The following is a 13,968-nucleotide window of genomic DNA, read 5'->3' as shown; positions in this document are numbered from 1 at the left end:
CGGGGGAGCATCGTGAGAGCCTTGGGATGCGTGTACAGGCTTTTGGGCACTCGGCAGTGAAAAACAGGGAATTACAGCCCGCTGAATTTCTGTGACAGCTCACCAGAAAGCTTCCAGATAGCGAGGGAATCCGTCTTAGACAGATACTTTTGACCTACAGGGGTTGTTGCGCTGTTATGTCGCCAAAATCAGGTCGAAAACCTGCATTTTCAGCCCTCGCCAGGTTTGGACAGCTTTGTGAAAGCTTGTGCTAAGTGGTCGGATCGTCTACCTTAATTTGAATAAAGAAATATCGAAAGGGGCGCCAGTCTTTGGGGCCTACAGAGTGTCGGTCTCGTGTGCGCCGTGACATTCTAGTCACTGGGACGCAACTGTGTTCTCTTCCCTTCAGAGTGCTCTGTGTAAAGTTAACAGGTAATTGAAGTAGTACCGCCCTCTACGTTGTACAGGCCGGTTATACCCGGGCAGACACGTCATCACTATGTGACAGTAGGTCTTGAATTTAACCAAGAACCGTCAGTTCGCTTTACCTTCTTTCTTTCTTTTTGTGCCAATTTCTATTCTGGAAGGAGTATCTGCTCGTTTTTGTGCAATTCGGGTTGCACATCTGGCTTCCCATCATCGGGCACATCGCCTTCAAAAGGCTTCAAGAGAGTTACATGAAAAACATTGTGAATCCTCTAAGTATTCTGGCAGCTTCAGTCCAAAGGAGACATCTTTTTTCTTTTCGGAAAAATCTGGAAAGGTCCACACTATCTCATGCTAAGCTTTCAAAGAAGCCGTTCCTTTCCCTTTTTTCTTTCTCGGGCGTGCCTTCCCATAAAGTCAGAGCACCAAATCATTCTCCTTCAATTTCAAATCGCAACAATTGCGATCTTCTGCCTTTTTCTGTCTTTCCTGAAATTTCTTCAAAGCCTTCTGGACCAAGTCCCTCGTGATTTGGTCGGCTTCAAAGAAAATTTCACGTGACACATCCAACCCTATGTGTCCGTGGACAAGCTATAGCATGACCAGGGTTCAGTTCAGTCAGTCAAATCTAGAATAGGAAGTGATTTGGCACTTTTGTGAGTCTGTTCGCAGATCGTTTATGACCAGTCACTTAGATTAGATGCATATCCTTCAGTTGCACATAGCATGATCATCAAATTTCCATTAGAACCCATCAGGAGCATTTTAATAGTGCATAGACATATTTTTCCTATTTTTGACATTTTTCACTTGTGACTTTTTGTTGGAAAGTAGGTAGGCCAAATTTTCTAAGTTTGTTTAAACAGAAACCTAGCGGTAGCACTTTCTGGCAGAAGAGGCAGTAGGAGCATTGCTCACATGCAACTTCTCAGCAGGACCCCAAGGACCTCTAGCGTTTTTGCTCCACAGCAGATTAGCTAGTTTTTGGACAAGAACTGAGATCAGCCAGTGTTTCGCTTCTGCATCAGCTTGGCGACAGAACCACAGCAGCAAGACAGATCAAGAAGCCTAGCGTTTTGCATTTGCAGGATATTCGGCCGCAGCAGACGATTTCAGCCCTAGCGTTTTTGCATCAAAATAGCATTTTGCAGATTCACCGCGATGGGAACACCAAGAAGCATCAGCGTTTTCAGTTTTCAGCCCTTAGACACAGCAGAACAACCCCCGAACCTCACAGATCTCACCTTCCCGTTGTAGATCCTCGCCGCACGGTCAGATTCCGCAAGGTTACAGATTCAGCCCCGGAAAATGCAGATTTCAGCATCTGCGTTTTCAGTGCGTCGTCGTCGCACCGTCGCCATCGACATCGTCATTGACATCGAGTCAGAATTCAGCAGCCTCCAAAGAGGTCTTGCTCATATATTTTGCCATTTTCGGGTCCTTGGCAAAATTAAGCATCATCTTTGTTGCATCAACGATCAATCGTTGACGCTCCATCTTTCGACGCTCCGCCTTAGTAGGCTGAGGCGAGCCATACTCCTCGCGTGAATCTTCGTTGTGATCACTTCCCACATCTTCGAATGCAGAGGGAGTCGACTGATCCTTACTTGAAGCCATAGGTGCGGCGGAAAAAGAATTTGGATCGGATTTCCCGTAGAAGAGAAATCAGCCGTGCTCTGATACCACTGTAACAGACTTGGACACTCCAAGTCAAGAATCTACCGCGACAACACCAAATAACCACTTCAAAAAAGTTCACAGTTCACAATTGATTCAACATTGGCCCGACGGAGTTCAGTGCCTAGAGATATTGGCCCCAAAGACTGGCGCCCCTTTCACTATTTCTTTTTGTATTAATTTGAGTTCAAAGTACAAGAGTGCGGGCAAGCGCTCACACTCAGACTCTGCGTCGAGATGCTCTGAGTTGTGAGAGACTTGCTCACATATTTAAAGGTACAAGGGTTGCCAAAAGCAGAGCCCCAAAAGCTGAAAATCAAAAGCCTAAAAATAAAGCAAAGGCTCTTTCTCTCTCTTGCTTGTAAAAATAAAGCAAGTCCCAAAAAGCTGTCCCTTTTAAGATAAAGCAGAAAAGTTCTCTCTCTTGTTTAATCCAATAAAGCAAAGAGGCTTTCTATATTAAAATAAAGCTCTCTCTCTCTCTCTCTCTCTCTCTCTCTCTCTCTCTCTCTCTCTCTCTCTCCCCCCTAGCAGTTATGTTTAACCGTGCCATGTGTGAGGGCTTGCCTGATACTTGGAGCCTATCTACTATTGTACCTATCTTCAAGTCAGGAGACTATATGGAGCCTGGGAATTATCGCACTATCATGATCGGACACACACTGGCACGGTTGTACGCATCCATTCTTGAGCAGCAGTTGAGTAGATGGGCAGAGAGGGAAGGGATACGCGCAGCCAGGCAGGCAGGATTCAGGAGAGGTTTTTCTACTCTTGACCATATCTTGACACTTAGAGCTATCATTGAGGAGGGCAGATCACATGGGAGACGGATCTATTGCAGCTTTGTGGACTTCCGCAAAGCATTTGACACCGTACCCAGAGCTAGATTGATGCGCAGTTTAAAGGAGATGGGAGTACCCACAGAGCTCATTTGGGGGGTCATGGCGCTGTACAGGTCAGTAGTGGGGCATGTACGCACCTCAGAGGGCCTATCTACAGCGGTTCACTCCACTATTGGGGTGAAGCAGGGTTGCCCGCTCTCTCCTACTCTGTTTGGTATGTATGTGGCATAGTAACACGGAATGGCCGTTTTCAGGTCTCCATTCCCCGTTCCCATTCCAAGTTCCCGTTCCGAATCCCCGTTCCGTGTTTCGAACGTGAGTACCCGTAACAGGGAATGGCATTTTGTTCCGCGTTCCCGTTCCGGTTTCCCGTTCCGGTTTCCCGTTCCTGGTAACTATGGTATGTGGATGAGGTTTCTGACTACATTGAGAGGGATGGTGATAGAGGTGCACAACTGGCAGGAACATGGATCCCACTATTGTTATATGTTGATGATATTGTGTTGATCTCTGACTCTCCAAAGGGGATGCAACGTCACTTGGATGCTTTGCATAGCTTTGCCCATGAAAGTGGTTTGTCTGTCAACCTTGGTAAAACCAAGGTCATGGTATTTAATACGACCCCACAGTGGATCAGGAGGTCAGCGCCCGCATTCACATACGGCCAGGAGACGGTGGAGTATACATATGCGTACACCTACCTTGGAGTGGTTTTTAGTGGACCAGCATTTTCGTTGAGAAGAGCAGCAAAGACTAGATTGACCAGAGCCCATGCAGCATTGGGTAGATTGGAGAGGATGTGTTCACATGTTCAGTTTCAGGAGCCTCGGACGAAGCTCTGGCTCTTTGATACCCTGGTGGCTTTTACATTGCTCTATAGAGCTGAGATTTGGGGACCTTCATTGGACCATCATGGGAGGACAGGTCGCATTGATGGATGGGGGGACATGGAGAAGCCACTAGTTTCTATGATCTCACGACTCATTAGAGCCAAGGCTTCAGTACCAAGTGCCATTATACGAGCAGAGCTAGCTGCCCCTCCACTAGTGTTTGAGGCGCTCACCAGATCCGTCTGCTTCATACACCGCATCTAGGAACTTCCCAGAAACAGATATGCCCGCCTTGCACTTGAGTCTTCTCGACAGTTAGCCACGCAGGGAGATACAGCATGCTGGTATGGGGAGATGACATCATGGTTTCAAGCGCATGGGTTCAACATAGACAGACTGCCACCCTTCCAGTACTCACTGGATGCACCCTCTCTGACTCTCACACAGTCCGAGATTATCAGGCTCATCCGCTTGGACCTGACTCAGCTAGACATCAGGAGGACAGGGATACAGCCAGCACAGGAGCCGGGCACGAAGATGGCTTTCTACAGAGAGCATCTTCTCCAGCTTACAGAGGACGGTTTTGTGACGAGACCTAGATACATGGACACCCACTTGTCTCATGGGATACGATGTGCTATTGGACAGATACACACATCTTCACACCAGCTTCTGCGGATCGAGACTGGGAGATACAGCAGAGTACCAGCAGAGGCCAGGACATGTCTCCTATGTGACCTGGAGCCTGAGACAGAGTTGCACTACACATGCCACTGCCCCGTCTACTACGAGATACGCGGCCGCTTCCACTGCTTGTTCACAGAGGGCTTCGGACCACTCTCCAGAGTCGTGTGGTACGAGGCTTAGAGATGCTTGGGTCTGTTTTTGGTCGAGCTGCAGAGACGCAGAGAGAGCTTGATGAGAGGAGAGATCAGCCAATCTCAGAGACGGATCACAGACTTCTTTAGAGCAGACATTGGACACCCGAAGGAGCTACTACCACTGTAGAGCTCGCTGCCTGACACTGGAGGCACACTGATCGACCGAGCGACCGAGCTAGGGAGATCCAGACGCCCACGACTGTGGAGGACTACACAGCATCGACGGAGGTTGCATCAGAGGATTCGGATCACTTTGGCCCAGCATGCACGACACCCGGTCAGGCTATTGACCATGGAGGAGATTGATGAGACCCGCCAACGACCGATGCTGGATCTTTTGTGTCATTTTTGTTTTGTCATTTTTGTTACTCTGACTTTGTATCAGATCCACCACATTGTAACTTTCTGGTCTCATAGGTCATTCTGGCCTACTGAAGATGTTAATATAACATTTCATTTCATTTGATTTCTCTGTCTGCTTTTCCCAGCGTAGAATAAAGCAAAAAGCCTAGCTGCTTTTTATGTGAAATGCGGGGATCCATACAGCTCTGCCACGTGTCAGCATGCCACGTCAGCAAATCAGGGTTAGGGTTAGGGTTAGGGCAGAATTAGGGTTTCTGATTTTAGGGTTAGGGTTTTAGCAGAATTAGGGTTTCGGATTTTAGGGTTAGGGTTTCTTGCAGATCGGGCAGCCACTTCATCACTTTGTGACATAATCCAACCCCAATGTAATGACCATTATGCCCTCTCCTTGATGGGAGAAGACACCCTTTGTACGTATGTTTTTGGTCCCATGGGTCATATGTGACCTTTCGAGGACATCTCTCTGTCTCTCTCTCTCTCTCTCTCTCTCTCTCTCTAGTAAAGTTTATGTTCACGTGTTACTATTGATTTTATGCTTGGAGTGTCCAAGCTTGTAGCAATAAAAAAGAAATTTGAAAAAATATAAAAAATTATATAGATATGTATCTTTTTGCTTACTAGCCACATATGCATTCAGTGTTTCCTTGTGTTGTTTTACTATATTGGTCCATGGCTAAGAATTTTCTTGCTTTCCACATGTTGTTTGACTAGACTGGTCCCTATTCTCATTCCATCTCTACATGTGATTGCAATTCATATTTTTCTCCCGTGTCCAATTGGTGCCCATCATACACGCTTGAACCTTTCCTTTTCTACGATCATCACACTGCTAGAGTCACATGGTACTATTATAACTTCAGAAATGAGCTAGAGTCTATCTACAGCTATAGTATTACATAGGGCTGACTTCACATCCATAATGACCATAGAAGTCTCCACTTTGTTGCATTTAGCTGTCTTGGAGAGCTTCTTTACCATCACCTGCACACCAGATTTCGTTAGGACGGAGACTATGTCCCAGAACAGGTGGTTTGGTGATGAGTACAGAGAACATTACAAAGGCCCAAGAGAGCAAAGATTGCATGTGGAGCTTGTAGCCACAACCTCCTAGTTCTAGAATGGTTATGAACGTTTATGAGGACGACAGTTTTAGGGGTGATTGAAGAGTGAGCCCTACTGCATTATTTGAAGTGCAGTGCACAACTTCATTAGTTTATATTGACTTATTTTTTTTGGGTTCCAAAGTTAAGATATTCTTTTGCTCCATAGTTATGTTCTAAGGTTAACCTACCAAACATTGTTTATACCTTGAAGAGAATCTTATTGGAAGATAAATCTCTTGGTACAGATAATCATAACGCTCTGACAATTGCCTCGCTGTGGGCTCCTGTGGTATTGGTGAGCACTTCTAACTATTACCATGTGAAGCATTATGAAGATTTTTTAAACACAGTGTTTGTAGGGCTCCTTTTGTGCAGCTAAATGGAATTGCAAGGCCTTTATGGGAAGGTATGAACACAAACCTGATCGTGGGTTTTTCTTTGCTAGATATATCTGCTTGATATACAGATATGGTACACTATCTGGTCATCTGTGGTGGGTGGTCTTATTGGAACTCGCGACAGGCTTGGAGAGGTATCTGCTTTTGTGCAATCCTTGCCTCTGCAAGGATGTGCGTGTCTCTTGTTTTGAGGCTTTTTAAGTGTCATGCTTCCATTATGCATGGTCTAGAATTTTAAAATTCTTTCTTTTAAGATTGTTAACTTAGTTATAGCTATAGCATTTTGAAGAAGTGGCTTAATATTTATCAGTCTCTCCATATTATATAAAAGGTCTCTTACGGCTTGAAATGATCTGCTGCTATGGTAAGGCTTAGCCAGTGGTCATCCATCATCATAAGTTTGCTCACGAGAGACTGTTCTGAGAGATGCGAAAAAGCCGCCAACACGAGCACTCATAGACTTCTGAAGACACCCATACCGAGCAATGTCCAGCTCCTAGATAGTTCACAAACAATCGATTTTAGAGGTGCTCCTCAGAGCAAGTGACAAGGATGAGTAGGAATCCTAGTGTGCATTATGCGCATCTCGATGAAATCACTGGTTTTGGACACTCTTTCTTGGTATCAATACCACTGTGGGCAGAGGGTGCCTCAATAACTATCTTTGGGGGTGGTATAACAACGATGCATGCGGAAGCGATCACTGAGTGCCACAATAGCGAGCCTTGGAGGAGGTACAAGCTTATTGCAAAGTATAAAATTGTTCTTTCTTTCTTTCTTTTTCTCTTCTTGCAAGGGAACAACCAGAGTATCTGCCAACATTTCTTCTGAAGTATAACAGCTGCGTCTCTCTATTCTTGTGGAGCTGGCCTGAGTGGCTGGCCTAGCCTTTCATTGCGCCAAATGAATATTTTGCTTAGTGCAACTTGTGATTCAACAAGTTATGAAATGCTTCCAAAGCAATGAGTCACGCTGCATGCTTTCATGCGAAGTTTTTGTTATTGCTATGTATGCACATGTGGGTACCTTGAGCTTCCCTTTAGTAATGTTGCATGTATATATGTTTTCAATTTCTGTCAATTGCCATTAATTTGTGTTTCATTGAGGTTGCTTAATTTCAGTGGCATTGTGTTGATGTTGTAATGCCTAGATACGCTCCCTTGAAACCCTACGGGTCCAGTTTGACAGTTATCCAAACGAATTTGTGAAGAATCTCGAAGCATCTAAATCTTTAAAAATGTGAGTGTGCACTATTCTACTTTTGTGATAGAGTGAAGCACATTACTTGGATTATGATAAGTTCAACTTAACCTGAACGGCCTTTATTTTTTCTGTGAGGCATAGATTACGAGGTCCTCAAACAAATGTTGGTGAGGTGGAAATCTGCATTTGTAACCCAAGAGTTTGCCTTTAACAAAAGTACTGTTTAATTATCCATTCTCAAGAATGTCATTTTTGACAGGCTCTGAATGTTTCAACGGAAAAAGCTAACGCTGCCAGATTTGCTCCTTACTGGAACGAGTTCATTACATCTCTTAGAGAAGAAGATTACATCAGTAACCGGTAGGTGTTTATAACAACCAAGCTGTACCAAAGCAACAAGAAGGATAGCTCCGTCATCGTCATGTATCTAGTCTTTGTGGATGTTTGCTGGTTTTATCATGTTTTGGCTGGTCTTATAATCTTAATGTGATTGCCAGGAAAAGGGGCTTTGTTCCAATCTTTTGTTTTATGTACACTGAAATAAACTTTCATGTAGTCCAAATAACAATCTGGGCTGGAGTAACATGCTTAGCTTATCCTCGTCCTTGTTAGTACGAACGTAGTAAAGGGTTAACATATCTAGCCGGAGTAACTTGCCGAGCCCTGTAAATCTCCCTTTTTGCGGGAAAACAGTTTTGTTCATTCTTTACTGCACTGAGTGTACAATGTGTGGTGAGGTTTCTGGATCTGACTTGTGGTAGCGAAAGGAGGCAAGTGCATGCACTCATTACCAGCGAGAAACTGTACAACTTGGCACAACATGTCTAAGCACATTGACAGTTTATCAATCCTGTGCTTAACAAATCGTGGCTGTTTTTTATTAGTGAGAAGGAGCTCCTTGTTATGCCTTCCAATGCAAAGAATCAGTTTGTACAGTGGCCTTTATTTCTTCTAGTCAGTAAGGTAGGGCCTATTTTAATTTTTTTTTTCCCATATTAAGTGGCTTCACTGGTCACTTACGCCTTATCTTATCTATTATTCAGATATTTCTGGCAGTGAACCTTGTAGAGGAACATCAAGGCAATCACAGAGAATTGTTGGAGAAGGTCCAAAAAGATGATTATATGTGCCATGCTGTTCAGGAAGTTTATAAGAGCTTTGCAATCATCTTGAGCAACATGTTTACAGAAGAAGAGCATGGATGGTAACGGATTTTTCACCTGATTTTTTTGTGTAGTTATTTCTGAGATTCTTTCCAAACTAACTTTAATGACTGTTTGATGTATGTATGCACAGGGTCCTGAATGTAATAGAGAAGATCAACAAAAGCAGAGAGGAAGAGGCACTTTCGAAAAATTTCCAGCTTAAGAGTCTGAAAGTGGTTCAGACACGAGTGACAGCACTTCTAGGCGTTCTGGTAGGTTTGGCTTCTAGCAGTTGTTTGGTTTCTTTTTTAAGTTCTTAGGAAGGCTGTTTTGAAGTTGTTTTGAGGACATCACTGTGATAAAAACAAGTGCTTTGCTTTAGTGCATTCGAGCACCAACCAAATGTCAAAACCTTTAGTGTTAGAAGTAGTGTTGATCTAGATGTGGTAGCGTAAGTAGTGTTTGCCTAAAACACTAGATGTGGTGGTTTACTGTTGGACTAGTCTCTAGTGTAATTAGTTTCATTTTACTTGGAGTACTTTTTCCAAATGCACTATAAAATGCTACTTGCATTCACAACCAAATGGCAAAACCTTAAAATAGGGAGTAGTGTTAAGCACGTCTGTTATTTACAAGAGTGGTAAAAAGCACGTAATTATCTTCTATTTAGGAAATAAGCCAAAAAAGAAACTCTGGCCATTATCCCAACGTAGAAATTGCCACGTCAGCAATTGCCACATCATCAGATGTAGAGTCCTGGATTTTACACCGTGGTTTTCTGGCTGCCACATCGGTACTTCTCTTTGCTGCAGGTACTAGATCAATATCTTGCATGCATGGCTTGTGGGAACTTCCAGGTCATCGTCGTGCTAGATTAGCCCTCCAGCCATCTCGACAGCTAGCTATGGCGGGAGATTGTAGATGTTGGTATGCATAGATATCCGTTTGGTTTCAACCGCATGGCTTTAGTGTGGACAGACTGCTACTCTTTCGGTACTCCTTGGATGCACCATCACTCACATTTTCATGTACAGAGAGAATAGGATCATTGAACAGGATCTCACACGGATTTATACAGGAGGACATGGATGACGATTCCTTGGGAGTTGGGGGAGAAAAAGGCTTTTTAAAAAATAATTTTCTTCACATTACTGAGGATGGATTCATGTTACGGCCGAAATACATGGATTCACACCTCTCGCATGTGCTTCAATATGTCATAGGACAGCTTTGGACATTCTCCCATCAGTTGCAAGTGAGAAAGGTAGATACACTTTGTACCTTGAGAGCAGTGGTATCCCTATGGGACTTCATGTCTCTCTTGATCCACACTAGACTATGTGGATTAGCTTACAGCTTTCTCAGGATAGGGTAGCTCTACGATACTTCTCCAGTACGATCCTTATGTGCCATATGAGAGGATGTAGCCAGAGAGATGGGAGGATATGGGGCCATCACCATATACATGCATATCTGAGGATATCATGTACTATTCAAACCTGGGTGAGGTCTTCCTCATGGGCGACTTCAATGTTCACATACAAAGCGAACAGTGCTATACATATGACTATGAGGATATAGAGACACTACACTTAGTGGAGGTGGAGGTGGCGGTGGCTACTTGCATTTCCGATGACTCATGAGTGGATAGAAGGGCACTTGGGACACTATGGGGGGCATGCTGCTGTCTTGTTATATATAATGGGATGACATAGTGGTCAGGGTCAGGAGGACTTACATGTTTCCCACATGGGGGATATGTTGGGATGGGTGGTGCAATAGTGGGCTATGTTATGGGATTGTTGGAGGCCACCAGCATGATCCCCCTCGTCCTAGTGGAATTAACATTTCTAGCACTCTCGTTGGCAGGCTTTATACATACATATATGTATATATGTAGATATGTATATCTATATACATATGTACATGTGTACATACGTATACGTGTACATGTATGGTTGTTTGTTTGTGTATGCATATAAATGTATAAACTCTTTTTAAGAACACTGGTTCTGGTTGCTTATTCTGTGAATTTTTTAATGAAAGGGTAACGAGGAGACTCCCGAACTGAGAAAAGAGGCTGTAAAGGCCATGCTTGATCTCTATGATGTGCTCACCCACGATTTTATGGATCCAGAATTGAGGTACGATATAGTTGCTGAATTGTTTGTTTGCAATGTGTCATTTGCTGCTATTGTAGCACACCTGGAGCATGAGGAATTTTAGATCACAGTATCTATAACTTAGAATGATTTGTGATTTGATGGCAAAACAGACCCGACTCTAACAACCCAAGCGATGATTCGACTGTATGACATACAGTTGGTTATGATATCTTTATATCTGCTATTTTGATTGTAGAGAACATGTTGATGCAGGGAATCTATTGATACTGAAGCTCTACTGCGTAGGAGGTCAGAAGGGAAGCTCTTCAACAATCTCAGTTGGCCTGCATCGGATGAAGATGTAAGCGTTTGAACAATTGCATAACAGCAAGTGCAAGTTGCTTGTTTTCAAGTTTCAGCTCTTGGAGTCGTGTGTCAGTTAATGTAGAGTCACATGTGGGTTTAAGTAACTGTCAACAGCAAGATTCCAGGTAAGTCTCATGGCTGGGAATGAGTGTCCTGAAACACACTTGTGCACGCATACAGCCTTTTTACTGGTGAAAACCAGAGTAGTGTAGACCAAAAAGACAATGGGAGCAACAATGTCAATAACAGATATGGAGGCAGAGGTGGAGACAAAGACAGGCAGCTAAACGACCTATCCTTATGCACTGTGGGAGGGCGGCCACTTGGAAATAGTGTGGAGCAGCATCCTAATATGCCACCTTTTACAACCTGGTAACATGGCAGGGTTTCACCAAATGGAAGAATCCAGAGCAGAGGAAGAGGGGTAGAGAATTTGCACTTTGATTTGCAAGGAGACTGTACGAATCTGCTCGCAAATATTGGCAGTATTACAGATGGATGCATGGCATATTGTTTGGACCAGCTGATGTGGCAGTTTACTATGCATGGTTTTGTTTGCATTTCCTCCATGTAGAATTTTTAGCTTAGTTGCTTTTGCGGCTCAAAGTTGTAAATAGCAGATTGCATTTAGTTGCTTTTGGGCCTTAAGAGTGTGTGGCCAATGCCCCAGCTTTATCTTGGATGAATGTGAGTGGTCTCACTCGACAATTATTCACAGAGTTTTGAGGTGCTCATATTTAGGGGCCAATGCTCTCCAAGAAGGACTCCTATCGCCGTCTCTTCTATAGAATTCAAGTGTGGAGCATCATTTGGCTTAGCTGTGTTACTCTTTGTCAGCGATTTTCCCGCTTGGCACGTGGTGCTGGCTGGTTACAATGGTACCAGATTTTAGAAGTTGCTTTTCCGGCAAGCAAACGGGTCCTCCATCGCAGAAAACTTGCAACAGGCGTGTTATGAATGATGAAGAATGCACAAAGTTTCTTGTGGGTGAGACGTTTGCCTTCCTTTCCACTTTGTCATGGGAAGATGGTGGAAAAGGGCCCACAATTGGCTCTAAAAGCAACAACGTGTGCCCATCCTAAAGTTGATAGCATTACAGGATTTATGTGCTAAGCAAGGCTTCTAACTGCAAGGCAGTTCACCACATTTACAGAACGTGCAGTGGTTTTTTGAAGTATGTTTACTTGCCGGTTACTCTAAACCATGCCACCACAAAAACTCACATGGCATTTCGAGAGCTTCCGCTCAGACTTTAGATTTTCCCTGACCCCTGCTGACTCTGAGTATCTTTGCTCTCTGGAGGGTGACTCCCTACTGTGTGGGTGTGTGGGGTCGGGTGGATCTTTGAAAGAATGTGATGATCTGTGTCTTGATACCTCCCATCTGGTACTCTCGGGAAAGAGATATCTCTGTGTCGCTAAATCTCCCGTTTATACTATAAGCATCCCTAGCGTGTGCTGGTCTGCTGACTCTAAGAGCTGGTGGAGACAACACTGCTCTCGGAACAGGGTGGGTTATTCTCTCTGATGGCAGTGTAGGCTGTGCAACCGTATACATAGTGCTCCTCATTGTCCACCTCCCCTGCTGCTCACCATCTACCTCCTCTCTCCATTATCTGCAAGATATTGGCCGCTGAAGTGCTCCTTTTGGACTTGGAGATTTGGAGTTTGAAATTCGAGATCCTTTGCTGGCTGCTAGACTGTAACCCTTCGGTGGCTTGTTTTCACTGCAGCTCTCTTGTACGGTCCTCTTTTTTTCTTAAAGAAAAAGAAAAGGAGGGCGCACACCCTTTTCTATTACATAAGCAAATAACCAGGCCTGTAGGCATTAGATAAGCCCATAGGCAGCACATGATAAACGGAACTTGTAGTGAAAAAACCCATGAGATATAACAATGACAACAAACCGAAGGGGAAAAACCATGAGTGATATAGAGTTACAAAAGATGGGTGATACAACAAATGCGAGGGACAAAGGAGTGAAGGACCAATGTAGCAAAGAGCTAAGGTAGAAGTAGATCACCTGGACTTACAACGAAAATGCCGAAAACTCGACCAAAGAGTCTCCAATATCAGACTCTGGATCTTTAAGGCTAAAAGGCGCACACTAGCAGAAGAGGCATCACCATTGCACATCCACTTTGCATCAAAACTCTAGGAGAGAGGTATCCTTTAGACATCGCTGGCCGGCAATTAGCAATGCTATAATGCTCTATAACCTGCAAAACATCAATAAGGAGGGGTGTACAGCCATAGACAAGGCTAACAAACCACCCACCATACTCACACACCATCCATCACACCTGCATGACCAACACCAGGGGCCCACCAAATAAGTAAAACAAACAAAACAACATGCAGCAAAACAGGCAGAATAGACAAGCCCCCACACACATGCAAGCACGTAGAGACACCACACCCGGAGCACTTGTAGAACCCACAAGCGCGTGCAACACCCATAAAATAAACAAATTTTCAAGCAACCTGGTAAACAAGGAAGTAGTAAACATGGAATCACAAGGAACAAAGCCTGCATAAAAATAAAAAATAGAAGAGAATATTTGTTGCGGGCTGCACAGGCAACAAGCAAAGGAGGGAGGGTGGGAGTGGAACAGGGTTGACAAACCGGCGCAAGCAGCGAGAGGTAG

The 13,968-nt window shown here is 44.2% G+C and overlaps 1 protein-coding gene across 2 annotated transcripts in view; it reads left to right on the top strand.

Annotated features, from left to right (window-relative positions):
- LOC147446904 (callose synthase 9-like) overlaps positions 1–13,968 on the top strand; it is a 146,392-nt gene that overhangs the window by 86,276 nt on the left and 46,148 nt on the right. For both annotated transcript variants that reach the window (XM_086522848.1, XM_086522849.1), the window contains exons 20-29: positions 6,350–6,399; positions 6,550–6,636; positions 7,653–7,741; positions 7,847–7,877; positions 7,965–8,065; positions 8,590–8,668; positions 8,749–8,909; positions 9,002–9,122; positions 10,897–10,994; positions 11,229–11,316. In XM_086522848.1, the coding sequence (XP_086378974.1) occupies positions 6,350–6,399; positions 6,550–6,636; positions 7,653–7,741; positions 7,847–7,877; positions 7,965–8,065; positions 8,590–8,668; positions 8,749–8,909; positions 9,002–9,122; positions 10,897–10,994; positions 11,229–11,316 (905 nt within the window). The remainder of the gene's footprint in view (positions 1–6,349; positions 6,400–6,549; positions 6,637–7,652; positions 7,742–7,846; positions 7,878–7,964; positions 8,066–8,589; positions 8,669–8,748; positions 8,910–9,001; positions 9,123–10,896; positions 10,995–11,228; positions 11,317–13,968) is intronic.

The sequence above is a fragment of the Adiantum capillus-veneris genome, chromosome 11, assembly GCF_014529385.1.
Source record: "Adiantum capillus-veneris isolate H3 chromosome 11, ASM1452938v2, whole genome shotgun sequence".
Lineage (NCBI taxonomy): Eukaryota > Viridiplantae > Streptophyta > Polypodiopsida > Polypodiales > Pteridaceae > Adiantum > Adiantum capillus-veneris.
Note: the sequence above shows the minus strand (reverse complement) of the source record. Positions and strands in the feature narration are given on the sequence as shown.